The following is a 14,511-nucleotide window of genomic DNA, read 5'->3' as shown; positions in this document are numbered from 1 at the left end:
AGAGGGTCAGTGAATTCTCCCAGTGTCCGGGGCAACATTCCTCCCTCAACCACAGCCCAAAAAACAGATTAACTAGCTAATTCATTGCATCCCTGGCTGTGGAATCTTGCTGTGCAAAAAACAACTGTCACGTTTGCCTGCATAATGACCGCTGCACTTCAAAGTAATTCATAGAATGTGAAATGCTCTGAGATGTTTGAGTGTCATGGTAAGACAGAGAGTCACAGAGAGAGATACAGCACTGAACCAGGCCCTTCGGCCCACCGGGTCTGTGCCGACCATCAACCACCCATTTATACTAATCCTACATTAATCCCATACTCCCTACCACATCCCCACCTTCCCTCAATTCCCCTACCACCTACCTACACTAGGGGCAATTTACAATGGCCAATTTATCTATCAACCTGCAAGTCTTTGGCTGTGGGAGGAAACCGGAGCACCCGGCAGAAACCCACGCGGTCACAGGGAGAACTTGCAAACTCCACACAGACAGTACCCAGAATTGAACCCGGGTCACTGGAGCTGTGAGGTTGCGGTGCTAACCACTGCGCCACCCAAGATGCTATATAAAGTCCTTCATTTTTTTAAATCAAGACTAAACTTTTTGAAATTGGCAGCCAAAGCCACAAAACAAATTCAATTGATTTGCTAAATAATTTAGTCAAATAATATTGTAGGTGCAGACAGAAAAGGCTATTGTTGTCCATTGGTACCCAGTATGATTTCACTATATGTGCTCATGCATGCAAAAGTGCATGTATTAAAAAGAAAATCATTGGAACAATACCTGTAATAATCGAATGGATCAGACAGGGGAGAAAATAGTGGAGAAAAGGTGAAACTTTATACTGAACATCAATCTCTTGGAGAATTGGAACGAGGCCAGGGATATTACAGAGATGATTAAAGGTCCTGCAAAATAAGAAAACAATGACCAGGCAATGAAGTAGGGTATCTAAAATTATTCCTATCGGTGTGTCTCTTACTTCCAATCAATGAAAACAGATAACAGACAAACATCACTTCAGTGATAGAAGGTAAGAAAAACCTGTGGAATGTGGAATATTAACAAAGTACAAAGCAGGTGCATGACCACCTGAAAGATAAAGAGACATGGGTGGGACAAAAAATACTGCGGATGCTGCAAATCTGAAATACAAACAGAAAATGTTGGAAACACTCAGCGCGTCTAGCAGCATCTCAGGAAGTGGATGTTACTGGCAAAGCCAGCATTTATTGTCCAACCCTAGCTGCCCTAGAGATGGTGGTAGTGGGTTGGCCTTCTCCCTGAATCATTGCAATGTAGCAGTTTGATGCAACCGAGTGGCTTGCTCAGGCCATTAAGAGTCAACCGTGTTGGTGTGAGACTGGAGTCATATATAGGTCAGACCATGCAGTTTCCCCAAGGGGCATTAGTGGACTATTTCAATTATGGTCCTTTTTTAATGGTGGGATTTGAACTCTCATTCGCTGCCTAGTCTAGGAATCTGGATTACTAGTCCAGTAAGGTAAGTACTACTCTACTGTACCCTCTACTTTTCTAATGGCAGCCTGGGTCCTATAGTTAAGTATGGTTAAGCGTAAGTATGAAGAGAGGACAACTGGCCCACCTGTGGAAATTAAACAGTTCCACAAAATTAATATGACACCTCAAAGACTGAATGATGCACAGTATAAGCCTGATTACCAAGTGTGCAGCAACATTAATATTTATATTATTTCTGCTGATTGCGGTCAGTCTTCTCTAGTAAAACAAAAGTAGGCTGTATTAAAAACATGTTTTCAAATTCCACTGAATTTGAGGATGCTACTTTGTGCAACAAAGCACACAAAGAATCACTTTAGTAATTCCTGTTGTCTGGACATGTGGAGACTCAGAATATTTCCTTATTTGCATTACAAAATGGAGAACTGACAAAAGAACATGCTTTTATTGCATGCCCAAATATTACTTCCAAAATTATCCATTTCATGTTCAGTATATTATATATATATTCTATGTCCTTCTCAACCCCAAAAAAACTAAAGCAAATGCAAACCACTGGATGCCAGCAAGGCTCCATGCCTCCACAATATTTGATTCTTAATACAGCCATGGAACACGAAAGAGAATATGGCACTTACTTTTTACTAATATCTTCTCTCTTTTGGTGCTGCAATAAAATCGTCAGGCAACTCAGTCCCTCTCGTATCAGAGCTGGCATCTTCACAAGTGCTTTGCTGATCTGTTGAGCCAGAGTGTTTACCAGAGAGGTTTCCATGACAACTTTCACAGCAAGCTGACAGATTATCATATAGGTAGCAGCTCTGTAATCTGCCAATGACGACTTCAGTCCCTACAAATTAGAAGGAAAGCATATTACATGTCAATACTCCACAATACAGATGACATGCATAGTATAATTCAAATGGGAGCACTAGCTGTCATACAAAGATTATTAGTATCAGTGACCAACAGGAAGCATACAATCAGAGATCACTGCAACAAGGGCTATTGTTGCATACATTTGATCCTGATAGCTTGAGTTAAGAAGCCTTCAAGAATTATTTTGAGGTATTAAGGAGCAACCGCTACCCCAGCTCCCAACAGCATAATTTATCCTTAAGCAAGTTAATGGTTAACTCTGCATTTGAGCTTCTGCACACAGTGCAGACTTAACTAGCAAGCAAACTGAATTCAGGATATTTATTATAGGCTGAAAATGAAGGTGCTCCACATGATTTAACTTCACATACACAAACTACGTTACCTTCTGGATATATGGAAGCAGCTTGGCTACTATGGTGTCTGTTATCTTTTCCACAGCATTTAATGCTGGCACAATAGTGGACGCATAAAAAGAAAACATAACCCTCAACTGTGCTGTGTTGCCAGGAATATCTGCAAATGCCTAAAAAAAAAAGCGAAATTGATGGTTAGAATTATTTCTTTTTGATGTCCAAATTTTCAGCATTTTCCTCCTGACAGTTGCAGAATGGGTCCACGACTGTTGGGAAAATTCCTGTATTTCGGCAAGTGGCCATTCTTCATGTGAGCAAGAAAGTAAATTGCCAGGCTATTCAACCATGGAGAGCATCACGAGAGACTGATTTTGCGCCCACTGACCTAAATGTACATGCATTTTCTAGCAGTAGCCACAGACTGCAATCAGGAGTAACAGCTTGGCTGTTTTTATCCCTCCTTAGACTTGCAACACTGAGACCACCAGTAATATCTTCACTATCACCAAATGAGATCAGCAGTGTAGGACAAGCATTAAGCCATGGAGTTTCCTGGTCTGCATGTTTCAGTGCCATGCCTTGTACCTCATCTACAATGGTAGCTTTACAATACACTTTTAAACAAACTTACATTTTTCAAACATATATGTGTGAAAACTGTCACAGCAAAAATTCAAGTTACATTATAGGTGAAACGAAAGGTTTTGAACCTGAATTTGTTTTGAACATACAAACCTTGATAGCTTTGGTTACCAGACTACAGATAAAATCCATAAAGTTCAGATCTTTGTAACAATGTGTGATTAATGTGCTTCTTGCCAATGGGACGCCAGGTTTCTGAACAGACAATGGAAAAATGCAATTTATTGGAATGGTAGTTTGCAATAACTGTAAGTACATCAACTAAGAATAGAATGACTGATTCAGGTTGTAACAGAATGCATCTCCGAGTGGGCCGCTTCTTTTCTCATTCAGATACCATCTTGTACCTTGTCCCTCACCATACCCATCCAAATAACGTCATGTCCCATCGAGAACTGTATGCCCCCCCAAGGATTATCAATTATTTCTTTCCACTCCCTGCATTATTTCAATCTAAACCAACTGAATTATAGAAGTCACTTGCGCATCTTCCAGCACCTGGATCATGATTTGAGTCTAGGGGCTGGATTTTAAAGCCCCTCTGCTGTCGGGATCGTTGGCCGGTGGGCCGGGGGGGGGGTGCAATGAAGATCGGTGTGGCGGAGGCCCATCACTGACCCTGACAGGCCCCATGCTGATCTCGGCGGCTGCCCCTCTGCTCGGCAATGGGACCTCCATTTAAATATGCAAACTAATTTACATACACGATTTAATGAGGTTCCGTTGCCTCCTTAATTACCACACCTATCTTCATTCAGGTGGCTGACATTGCCGCGCCTATGAATTCCCATTTGAGGAAACGTGGCGTGACACCTGTGGGGAGGAGGCAATATCATTTTTCTCTCTGTGCTGGGTGGGGGGGGGGGGGGGGAGTTGACGGGAAGAGGCAAAGGTGCTACACTTTGGGGGTGGGGGCAGGGGGAGGTCAAATTTTAAGTATCTGTATTCCGGAGGGAAAAAGGCAGGAATGTTGTGATTTGCCATTGGGGGTTGGGAGAGTGCATGGTACGTTTATTTTATTTTGTTTTAGGAAACTTAAACTTACCTGTCCCTTTAAATTTTAAATGTGCATTGAGGGCTGTAAGCCCTTTAAAAATGGCACCGGACGCCATTGCCTGCGGCAGCTTGCCTGCCCCCACCATGTCATCATGGGGGGCTGGCGCCGCGGCCATGCTAATGAGCCGCCGCATTTGAAATCGTGGCGGCTCCGTGACACGGCACCCATGTGGGCGGGCCCAATTCTTTTAAGTCTGCCGTCTACTTTGGCGGCGGACTCTTTTAAAATGCAGCCCTAGATGTTTACAGGAATCTCAGAGCAGTAATTACAGCTAACAATTGTCAAAGGGGATGCATGGTTGAGGGGCTTTTCCATAACAATTTCAATGCTAACAATTTATTGGATCATTGATATTAATAACACACAGAGAATTAATCACGGTCACAAAAAATGGCTCCATTCATCCATGTGAGCTACAATGATAAAATATCTTGCTCTGGAATTCTGCCCAGATAGTCGAATGATGGTGAATTGCCATCAGCTACGCTCTTGTAGAATTCACGAAAAGGATTGTGGAAACATTCAGTCAATTAAAAAGCAATTTTGACAAGCAAGAAAATTACAGGCTGGTCCGAATGCATTCAGCAATTTTCACTACACAGCCATCCAAGATACATTTTGATATGCCTGGATTTTTTTCTTTAAATTCTGAACTAAACCCCAAAATTAAATGACTGCCAAAATCCATGAGGAATATCAAGTATTGCCATCCACCGGATGACACTAGTATGATAACGGAATAACATTTTATATATCAAGGCTTTAATTATATTGTTTGAACATTATCTACCTGTATGGGCTCCAGCCAGTGCCAGCGATGAGTTGGGTCACTGAGTTTAAGAAGCTGAATGGCTCTCACAAACACATTGGTCTCATGATAGGGAAGAACGCAGCCAATCAAACTGTCTTGATTATACAGATGGATGTGGAACCTAGCAAGACAAGTACCTACAAGTTAAAGCCCTGAACATCACATTGCTCTAATTATTTTTATGCAATGGAAGTAACAGTCACACCTCTCCAAAACCACGTTTGTTATCACAAGTTGTATTATTCAGCAAAATGTTTTATTTTGCTTTAATAAAATCTGATTCCTTGCTTATATTTGTTACTGCAAAATAAAAAATTAAGATTAGCAAAGGTTTGATCGGTAAGAGCAGGATATAGATTTGGTCAGAGGTCACTTTGGTTAAGGATGCAGACATTCAATGCTTTAATAGGTTCAGCTCTGCTTGACTAAGAAAAAAAAATCTATTATTTTCTAAATTCTACATCATTGGTATATCATCATAGTCAAGTTACCTGTGAATAAGCCATTCAAGGCATTTCTGGGCTGGCTTTAACATGAAGTATGGAGATAAACGTGTTAGAAAAACTGATATATTCTCATTGAGCTGGGCATTTACTTCTTTAGTCTGAACACTACGCTCCAGACCTTTGGAAGCTTGGCTGAAGAGGGTCGACTGAAATTCTTCAAAAGTTGAATCAATTCCAATAAGTTCCTCTAGACCAGTACATCCTATGTGATTGTAGAAAAGAGTGTTAGAAAGAATGAATGAGCAATGTAAAGGAGGGTATTATGCCATCAGAACCTCCTAGACAAAGACAAAATACATTACTAATTTTAGTTAAAGCATAGACGACAAGCCACACAACTTTAGGGAAGGATTTAAGCTGTAATGCATCATAAAACCTAAAAGTCTATTCTGAAGGTCCAGTCTATATCACCTTTTTACAGTAAACGTAATTCAAGAAAATATCTCTTGTGCAAGCCATAACATCTGCATGAGTGCACACTCACTTAATAAGGCTCCTTCAAAACCAATCTAACAAATGGCAATTGTTTAATTATAAGAGGTGATTTAATTATAAGTAGCTTCAGGAAAGGAGGCATGCAGATAATATCGGCAGGAATAGGAGCATTGGGCCCATGCTCCCACTTTTGTATTCAGAGAAAAAAAATTTCTGTACCATGAAAAAAAACAGAAAATGATTTTAAATTGTAGCAAACGAGAGCTTCTCCTGAAGAAATGATAAAGTATGTGTTTTATTTGAAGAGAGCAAGAGATAAAGGACATCTTATAGATATAGAAAAATGGGGCCTCAACTGCACAAGCAGGTGGAAGGTGAAATATAAGCAATAGTTGGTGTGTGATGTGATATATTTATGGCTGTTAGAACTGTGGAATTCGGACAGGGCTATTAATATGAATATTGCTATCAAGGAACTGAAGGCAGGATGAGTGGAATTGGAGATTGGGGTAATGGCACATGGGGACTAGTAAGCGTGAAAGGTTCCTAGATGATATGTGACTCAACAGGAGAAATGGTTGTGTATGGAACTAGCTGGATAAAGCGTACAAACAGATGGTTAGGGAAGCCATAGTGAAGGGAGAGGCTGTACAAAGAGCATGAAGAAAATTGGAATAGAAGTAATTGCCAAATTGGTATCAGTGTCTGGGTGATGTGAAGAGTGCATTTAAGAAGATGAAGGACAAATTGAGAAAATGTCACAGTAGTTTTAATGAAACTAGAGCAAAAGCTGTGATCTTGAAAAGACAGATGATCTACTGCAGACTCCAATCGCGGACATTGAGCAAAAAGTGGATAGGGTATTGCAGGGCTAAAGAGTGGTAATCCATGCGCAAATTAATAACACCGGGAAGAAGCAGTCAGATATCCTAAATGTAAATTTAAGAACCTTGCCTGGAAAGTGAGAGAAGACCTGTGCTCTCTGGATTATTACTGTTTTTCTGTAAAATGACAACAGACAAAACTTCTGAGGTCCCAAGCCACTCGTTAAGTCTCAAACACAATGAGCAGCTTATTACATATTCACAGGTGAGTTGCCTGTGATTTTCTGATAAGCTGGCATTTGTGTGACAGTCACTGGCACCAGGCCTCAGAAAGCTCTTTCTGGGGGCTCACAAATAGAAATATTGAAGTCAATAAATGGCTAGTCAGTTGATACTGGTCCAAAGTCTTGGACGTTTAGATAACAGATGGTTTCAGGGCAAATGGATTTGTATGTCCACCTGAAGGGATCAGAAAGGTTAGCTATCAGTATAGAGATATGAACTGAAATTCATGTAAACTATATATAGGGGCCATAAACTAAGGCTTGAAATAAAAGTTTGGATGGTGCATGAATACGGCGGCAACAAGGAAAGCCAGACAACTTAAACAAGCACAAAGGGATGTAGAAGGTGGAAATGACTCAATACTTAGCACTACAGGTTGTTCCAAAAAGATTGAAAAGATATCAATTAAGCAAGATGAATTGATACTGCAGACAAAGACAGTAAATAAAGTTGCCTGGTTACAGCTAACAAGAAGGTTGAGGACAGAATTAATACAGTCTTCTACAGTGCCCCTGGACAGGATAAGGATGACAACATATTGCAAAGGATGAGGTAAGAATGTTATGCAAATACAATAATGTAATAATGGGTAACTTCAATCCACACAATATAAACTGAGAACTCCTTAGTAATGAGTAAAAGCAATATCTAATATATCAAGGACCCAAGTAGAGGGAATTCATGTCCTGTTCTAGTTCTTAAAGTGATCTGGTTGGCATCCATAACAGAGAAGTAGTGGGACCTCCAGTGAGTAATGATCACAACATATTTAAGGTTATCGGGAATCAGCACCAGTAAGGACCAGGACAAAATATATGATTTTAAAAATGACAAGGTTCAAAATGAATGAGCAATAAATTAAAAGTAATTAACTGGGAAATATTGTCAAAGGATCCCTCAGTTCAGGAAAAATGGAACATTTTAAAATGATGTTGAGTATGCACGTGAATACTCCGAGCAAGCTAAACTTCAAAATTCGATCGAGTGGGACAACTAAAATGGAAATAAAGGAAAATAAACTACATCTCCAAAGTCTACAAAAGGCTTTGTAGTGGTGTTGTAGTAACCTGGTAGATGCTGGCACCAATCTGTGGCAGGTATAGCAGTAACAACTCCCAAGGAAAACATATTGAGGTATGGAAATGCAGGATGGTTTCATCACTTACCTATAGCAAAGAAAGTGTCTCTGTCAATAGTAGCAGCTTCCTTACAATCAAACAACAATGATGCTGTTTCTTTGCGTGACAGGAGACTTGAATCATTCTGGGGGAGAGCCAAGCGTTTCAGCTGAAAGGCTAAAGAGGTCATTTTGCTTTCCTGAAGGGAAAAAAGAGGAAAAAGTAATGATGAATGCAGAGTGTTTTCAAGGTCAAGTTCTCACTATGGCAACTTAACTTATAATAAAACACGCTCAAATGCTGAATATTGACCCTTCAAATAACTTTTTTCATTATAAATTGCACCAAGTAGCGTAAAGTACTTGCGCCAGATTTAACTAGTTTTCTTGAAAAGATGTTTCCCTGCACAACACTTTTTCAGAAATTTTTCATGAAAAGTTAATTGATGATTCTGCATGGGTTTGAAGAATCAGCACAGACGAGGTATCCAGAACAAAATTCATAAATCATCCAGGAGAAAGCTAAAGTTACATCATTCTACGTTACAGCCTCATCCACACTTCCTTTTGCTCACATTTTGTAAATATTTACAATTGTTGTTGAAATATAAAAACAAAACATGAGAACTTTTTAATGTCTATATTTTAATAAAAACAAATTGTTGGAAACTCACAACAAGTCTGTCAGTATTTGAAAACAAACACCAGTCACTGTTTCACTAGATATTCAATATAGTTATTCGACATATATATTTTCCATGAACAGTGCTGTTATTTCTTTTGAAAAAAGTAGCTAGCTTTTTAAAAAAAGATTTTGACGTACAACAGTTTCAGCAGAGAATACGATCTGGTCTCAGAGCTTCGCCAAATACACACTGATCCTGCAGCAACATGGCTACTAGATAGATGTGGATGAAAGCAGCTATTAGGCCCACTGTCGCTCATCGGTCCAGAAAGAACCTTCAGCCCCCCCCCCCACTGTCTGCTGCAAAAAAGGCACAAGCAAATACTAGCTAGCATATTTGCTTTACTCACTTTCCTCTACACATCCATACCTCAGCTGGACAGTCTCTAGGCCCTCCAACTTCTTCCCTGAACTGTGATTTCAATAATCCTCATCCACCATCACACTCTTCCACCTGGTTGAACTTGTTTTCCCATTGAACATTTTTGTTTTAAACTCCACTCACTTGCTTAGTAAAAGCTATTATAGATCCTGAACTTTTAAGATATGTGGATCCCCCACTGCCCCACCCTACCTCCATTCTACTCAGGTCCTCCCAGACCACTTCTCCATGCCACTGACGACCATGTTGGTTAGGTAGATAATACAATGGAGACTCAGGCTGAATATAGAAGGTTCAGAGGGGAAGTGTAAAAGCCTTCTATAGGCATATAAATAGTAAAAACCTGGTAAAAGGGGGAGTAGGGCCGATTAGGGACCAAAAGGGGGCAGGAGGGTAACAGCTGAGGTGTTAAAATACTTTGCATGTCTTTACCAAGAAAGAAGATGCTACCCACGCCCTGGTGAAAGAGGTAATTAATACATTAGGATTTAAAATTGATGAGGTATTAGTTAGGCTTTCTGTACTTAAAGTTGATAAAGCACCAGGGCCAGATGAAATGCCTCCAAGGATACGGAGGGAAGCAAGAGTGGAAACTCAGAGGCACTGGCCTTAATTTTCCAGTCTTCCTTAGACTCAGGGGTGATGCCAGGGAACTGGAGAATTGCAAATGTTACACCCTTGTTCAAAAAAGGATGTAAAGATAAGCCCAACAACTACAGGCCAGTCAGTTTAACTTTGGTGGTGGGGACCAAATTAATAGTCACATGGCCAACTATGGGTTAATTAAGGAAAGCCAGCATGGATTAATTGAGAACAAATCATGTTTAACTAACTTGCTGGAATTTTTTGAAGAGGTAACAGAGCGGGTTGATGAGGGCAATGCTGTTGATGTGGTGTACATGGACTTCCAAAAAGCATTTGATACAGTGCCGCACAACAGAATTGTGAGCAAAATTATAGCTCATGGAATAAATGGGACAGTAGCAACATGGATATGAAATTGGCTGAGTGACAGGAAACAGAGAGTAGTGGTTAATGGATATTCTTTGGGCTGGAGGAAGGTTTGTAGTGGAGATCTCCAGGGGTCAGTGTTGAGATTCTTGCTCTTCCTGATATATATTAATGACCTAAACCTTGGTGTACAGAGCACAATTTCAAAATTTGCGGATGATAAGAAACTTGGAACAATTATGAACTCGGGAGGATAGTGTAGAACTTCAAAAGGACATAAACAAGTTGGTGAAATGGGCAGACAACTGGCAGATGAAGTTCAATGTGGACAAATGTGAAGTGATTCATTTTGGTAGGAAGAACATGGAGACAATATAACTCTAAAGGGGCTGCAGGAGCAGAGGAAGTGGCGGAAATTTGAGCATGCCATTGAAGATGGCAGGACAGGTTGAGAGAGTGATTAATAAAGTATACAGTATCCTAGGCTTTATTAATAGGGGTATAGAATAAGAGAGCAAGGAAATTGTGCTGCATTTTAGGCAAGGTGTGAAGGCATTGGAGAGAGTACAGAAAAGATACACGAGAATGGTTCCAGCGATGAAGAACTTCAGATACGAAGACAGACTGGAGAAGCTGGGACTGTTTTCCTTGGGAAAAGAACGCTGAGAGGAGATTTGATAGAGGTATTCAAAATCATGAGGGGTTTGGACAAAGTGGATAGGAAAAAACAGTTCCTATTCGTGAAAGGATTGAGAGTGAGAGACTTAAAGTGATTTGCAAAAGAAACAAAAACGACATGAGGAAAAACTTTTTCGCACAGCAAGTGGTTAGGATCTGGAATGCACTGCCTGAGAGTGTGGTGGAGGCAGATTCAATTGAGGCATTCAAAAGGGAATTAGACAGTTAGCTGAAAAGGAAGAATGTGCACGGTTATGAGAAGGCGGGGGAATGACATTCAGTGAACTACTTATTCGGAGAGCTGGTGTGGACATGATGGGGCAAATGGCTTCCTTCTGTGCTGTAATAATTCTGTGATTATATGATGTTGGTAAAGCTTCCTGCTTTTGCTCTTATCTCGAAATGTAACTACGCTTTCAAATTCCATCCAAAGCTCACCTTCATTTGGTCCATTTCTGATTATTCCCTCTCTTCTGGATCTCTATCTCCATCTGGATACCCATCACAAACCCATTGACTCCCGCAACTACCTAGAATATGCATCTTTCCATCTCACTTCTAGCAAAGATTTTAATAACTTCTTCCCAGTTTCTCAGTCTGCAATATACACTTTGGGAACTGCACTATGGACACCAGATGTCCTTTTTGCTAACATAAGTAGTTGACAAGACACTTGACTCTTCTCTACTCCAGTGGGCTGTGGAAGCTCAATCATTGAGCATGTTCAAGAAGAAATCGATAGATTTCTGGATACTAATGACATCAAGAGATAGTGGGAAAAAATGGCATAGAGGTAGATGATCACTTGATCTGTTTGAATGGCGGAGAAGGCTCGATGGGCCAAATGGCCTACTCTTGTTCCTATGTTAACCATGCTTGGACTATTTCTCGGGCCTTATTTTTATTCCTTACCCTCAACCCACTGGCCTCCATCTTCACCTGCTATTTCCAATTCGCAGCAAGCACACCATCCTACCTTTCCCTCTCCACTTCCTGGAGGGACCATTTCCTGCCAGATACCCTTGTTCACTCTTTTACCACCACCATCTACTCTTTCCTGGCACCTTCTTGTGCAACCACAGCAGATGCAAAACTAGTTTGTTTACCTCCTTCTCAGCAGTATTGTCCAGAGCCCCAAACACTCATTCTATATACTTACTGCAACTGAGCTTTCTACACTAACTCTTACCATGCAGTTTCATTGATATGCAAACTAAATACAGATTAGTGACTGCTTTGCCAAATACTTCCAATCTATCTGAAAGTATAACCTGATGTCACAGTGAATTTGCATGTTAACTTCATCTCCTAGTGCCAATTTGCCCTTCTTGTCTTTGGTCTTCTTCCAACCAACATCCCAAGGCACTTCATAGGAGCATTATCAAAATGAATATAACACAGGCCTACATAAGGAGCTATTAGGACAGGTGACCAAAAGCTTGGTCAAAGAGGTAGGTTTTAAGGAACGCCTTAAAGGAGAAGAAAGGCGGATAGGCTTAGGGATGGAATTCCAGAGCTGAGGCTACAGGCAGCTGAAAGCACAGCAGCCAATGGTGGAACGATTAAAATCGGGGATGCAGAAGAGGCCAGAACTGGAGGAGCACAGAGGTGTTGTAGGGCTGGAGGAGGTTACAGAAATGGGAAAGGGTGAGGAATGGAGGGATTTGAAAACCAGGATGAGAAGTTTAAAATTGAGGCTTTGCTAAACCAGGAGCCAATATAGATCAATGAGCACAGCGGTACTGGATGAATGGGACGAGGGGCCAACCAGGAGAGCTTTGGAATAGCCGAGGCTCGAGGTAACAAAGGCATGAATGAGGGTTTCAGCAGGAGCTGAGGCAGGGACAGAAGCAAGCAATGTCACAGAGATGGATGTAGGTGATCTTGGTGATTGAATGGATATTCAGTTGGAAATTCATTTACAGGTGAAATAGGACACCATGTTTGTGATCAGTCTAGTTTAGCCTCAAAGACGGTAGCCAGGTAGAGGGATAGAGTTGGTGGCTATGCAACAGAGTTTGTGTCAAGGGTCGAAGACAATGGCCCAATATTCACCTGGAGGAGATTTCTGCTTATCCAGGACTGGATGTCAGACAAATCACTGATCGTGGAGGAGAAAGGTGGTGGGTGCCATCAACGTACACGTGAAACCTGACAAACCCACCTGATAAGAGTATACACCCAAAATGCTGACTGACCTATGTAATTCCAACATAATTTTATTTTCACTCTGGCTAAAACATCACTCCTCCACTTTAAACAGTCAACTCTAGCACACCGTGCCACATAAAAGTTCTGACTTTTTCTTGCTAAAGTTCAAGTTTTGACTCTGCAGCAAGTAATACTACATCTGCTTCAAATATGCAAGCCAGATGGCATTAAAAACAATTCAAGGTGCAAATTTTAAAGCTGCATCAGTTGATTGCAGGCTGGACCACCCGAGAATATCGTTTGCAGCCTTATCATCCAGATGTAAAGAGGGTACCAGAATCAAGCTTACAATTCCCGAGCAAGTTTTACATGTTAGAAAGTTTCTCAGAAAACACAGTCCAAAACCAGACAGGATGAAGGAGCCCTGGGATGTGGTGTACTCAGCTCCATTTACTCTGACTCACTTCAAGTCAAAAATATCACCTATTTTGATCCATTACACGTCAAAAAAAAACTCAACTCCACATGTCTAAGTGGGTGTACGACAGCGTGGATCTCAATCCTTTTGATCATACAAGTTTCACAATTAACATTTCCCAAGTGCTGACAGTCAGAACGTGATATGGCCACTGTTTTAAATCCACTGTCGTAAACAGCTAAGCGTTTTGTTTAAAACCTCCAAAAGTGCAGTTGAGAAACTACTGACATTATTGCTTAGATACTAAAGCCATGGTAACTGACTACCTGCAGCTAACTTACTCCATCCGAACACGACAATAAAGGAGCAACAAAGTTAACTGTTCAGTTCAATAAAACCTGAAAAATTAAGCACATTCTTGATGGAACATATGCACTTTAAAGTGTGAGTTAATATTCCTGAGCCACGTCTGGAAATTTATTAAACTCACCTTTTTTAACGAAACAACTGGTTACGTTTCACCCTCCAATCTCTCCCCACATGGAAACTGGCACCTCACCCCTGAACCGGAAGCTCATCGCGCTTCGCTGCTGCCTGCCTGCTGCTCACAGCGCCCTCTGCCGCAGGGAGGAGCGGTTGGCAGGCCCCTGCTGATCACAGCGCCCTCTGCGGCGGGGAGGAGCGGTTGGCAGGCCCCTGCTGATCACAGCGCCCTCTGTGGCAGGGAGGAACGATTGGCAGGCCCCTGCCGCTCACTGCGTCCCCTGCGGCTGGGAGGAGTGATTGGGAGGCTCCTGCCAGAGCCCCAGTGATAATGTTGCCAAGTTCACTCCTCAGTCCCACTA

At 41.3% G+C, this 14,511-nt stretch overlaps 1 protein-coding gene across 1 annotated transcript in view; it reads right to left on the bottom strand.

Moving 5' to 3' along the window:
• Nucleotides 1-14,239, bottom strand: part of heatr1 (HEAT repeat containing 1) — a 103,317-nt gene extending 89,078 nt beyond the window's left edge. The window contains exons 1-8 of the mRNA XM_068045286.1: nucleotides 14,157-14,239; nucleotides 8,451-8,601; nucleotides 5,726-5,942; nucleotides 5,214-5,355; nucleotides 3,460-3,561; nucleotides 2,754-2,894; nucleotides 2,128-2,339; nucleotides 791-915 (exon numbers count right to left, since the gene is read on the bottom strand). Of these exons, the coding sequence (XP_067901387.1) occupies nucleotides 791-915; nucleotides 2,128-2,339; nucleotides 2,754-2,894; nucleotides 3,460-3,561; nucleotides 5,214-5,355; nucleotides 5,726-5,942; nucleotides 8,451-8,592 (1,081 nt within the window). The 5' untranslated portion in view covers nucleotides 8,593-8,601; nucleotides 14,157-14,239. The remainder of the gene's footprint in view (nucleotides 1-790; nucleotides 916-2,127; nucleotides 2,340-2,753; nucleotides 2,895-3,459; nucleotides 3,562-5,213; nucleotides 5,356-5,725; nucleotides 5,943-8,450; nucleotides 8,602-14,156) is intronic.
• Nucleotides 14,240-14,511: the final 272 nt, after the last annotated feature.

This window comes from Heterodontus francisci, chromosome 13 (genome assembly GCF_036365525.1).
Source record: "Heterodontus francisci isolate sHetFra1 chromosome 13, sHetFra1.hap1, whole genome shotgun sequence".
Lineage (NCBI taxonomy): Eukaryota > Metazoa > Chordata > Chondrichthyes > Heterodontiformes > Heterodontidae > Heterodontus > Heterodontus francisci.
Note: the sequence above shows the minus strand (reverse complement) of the source record. Positions and strands in the feature narration are given on the sequence as shown.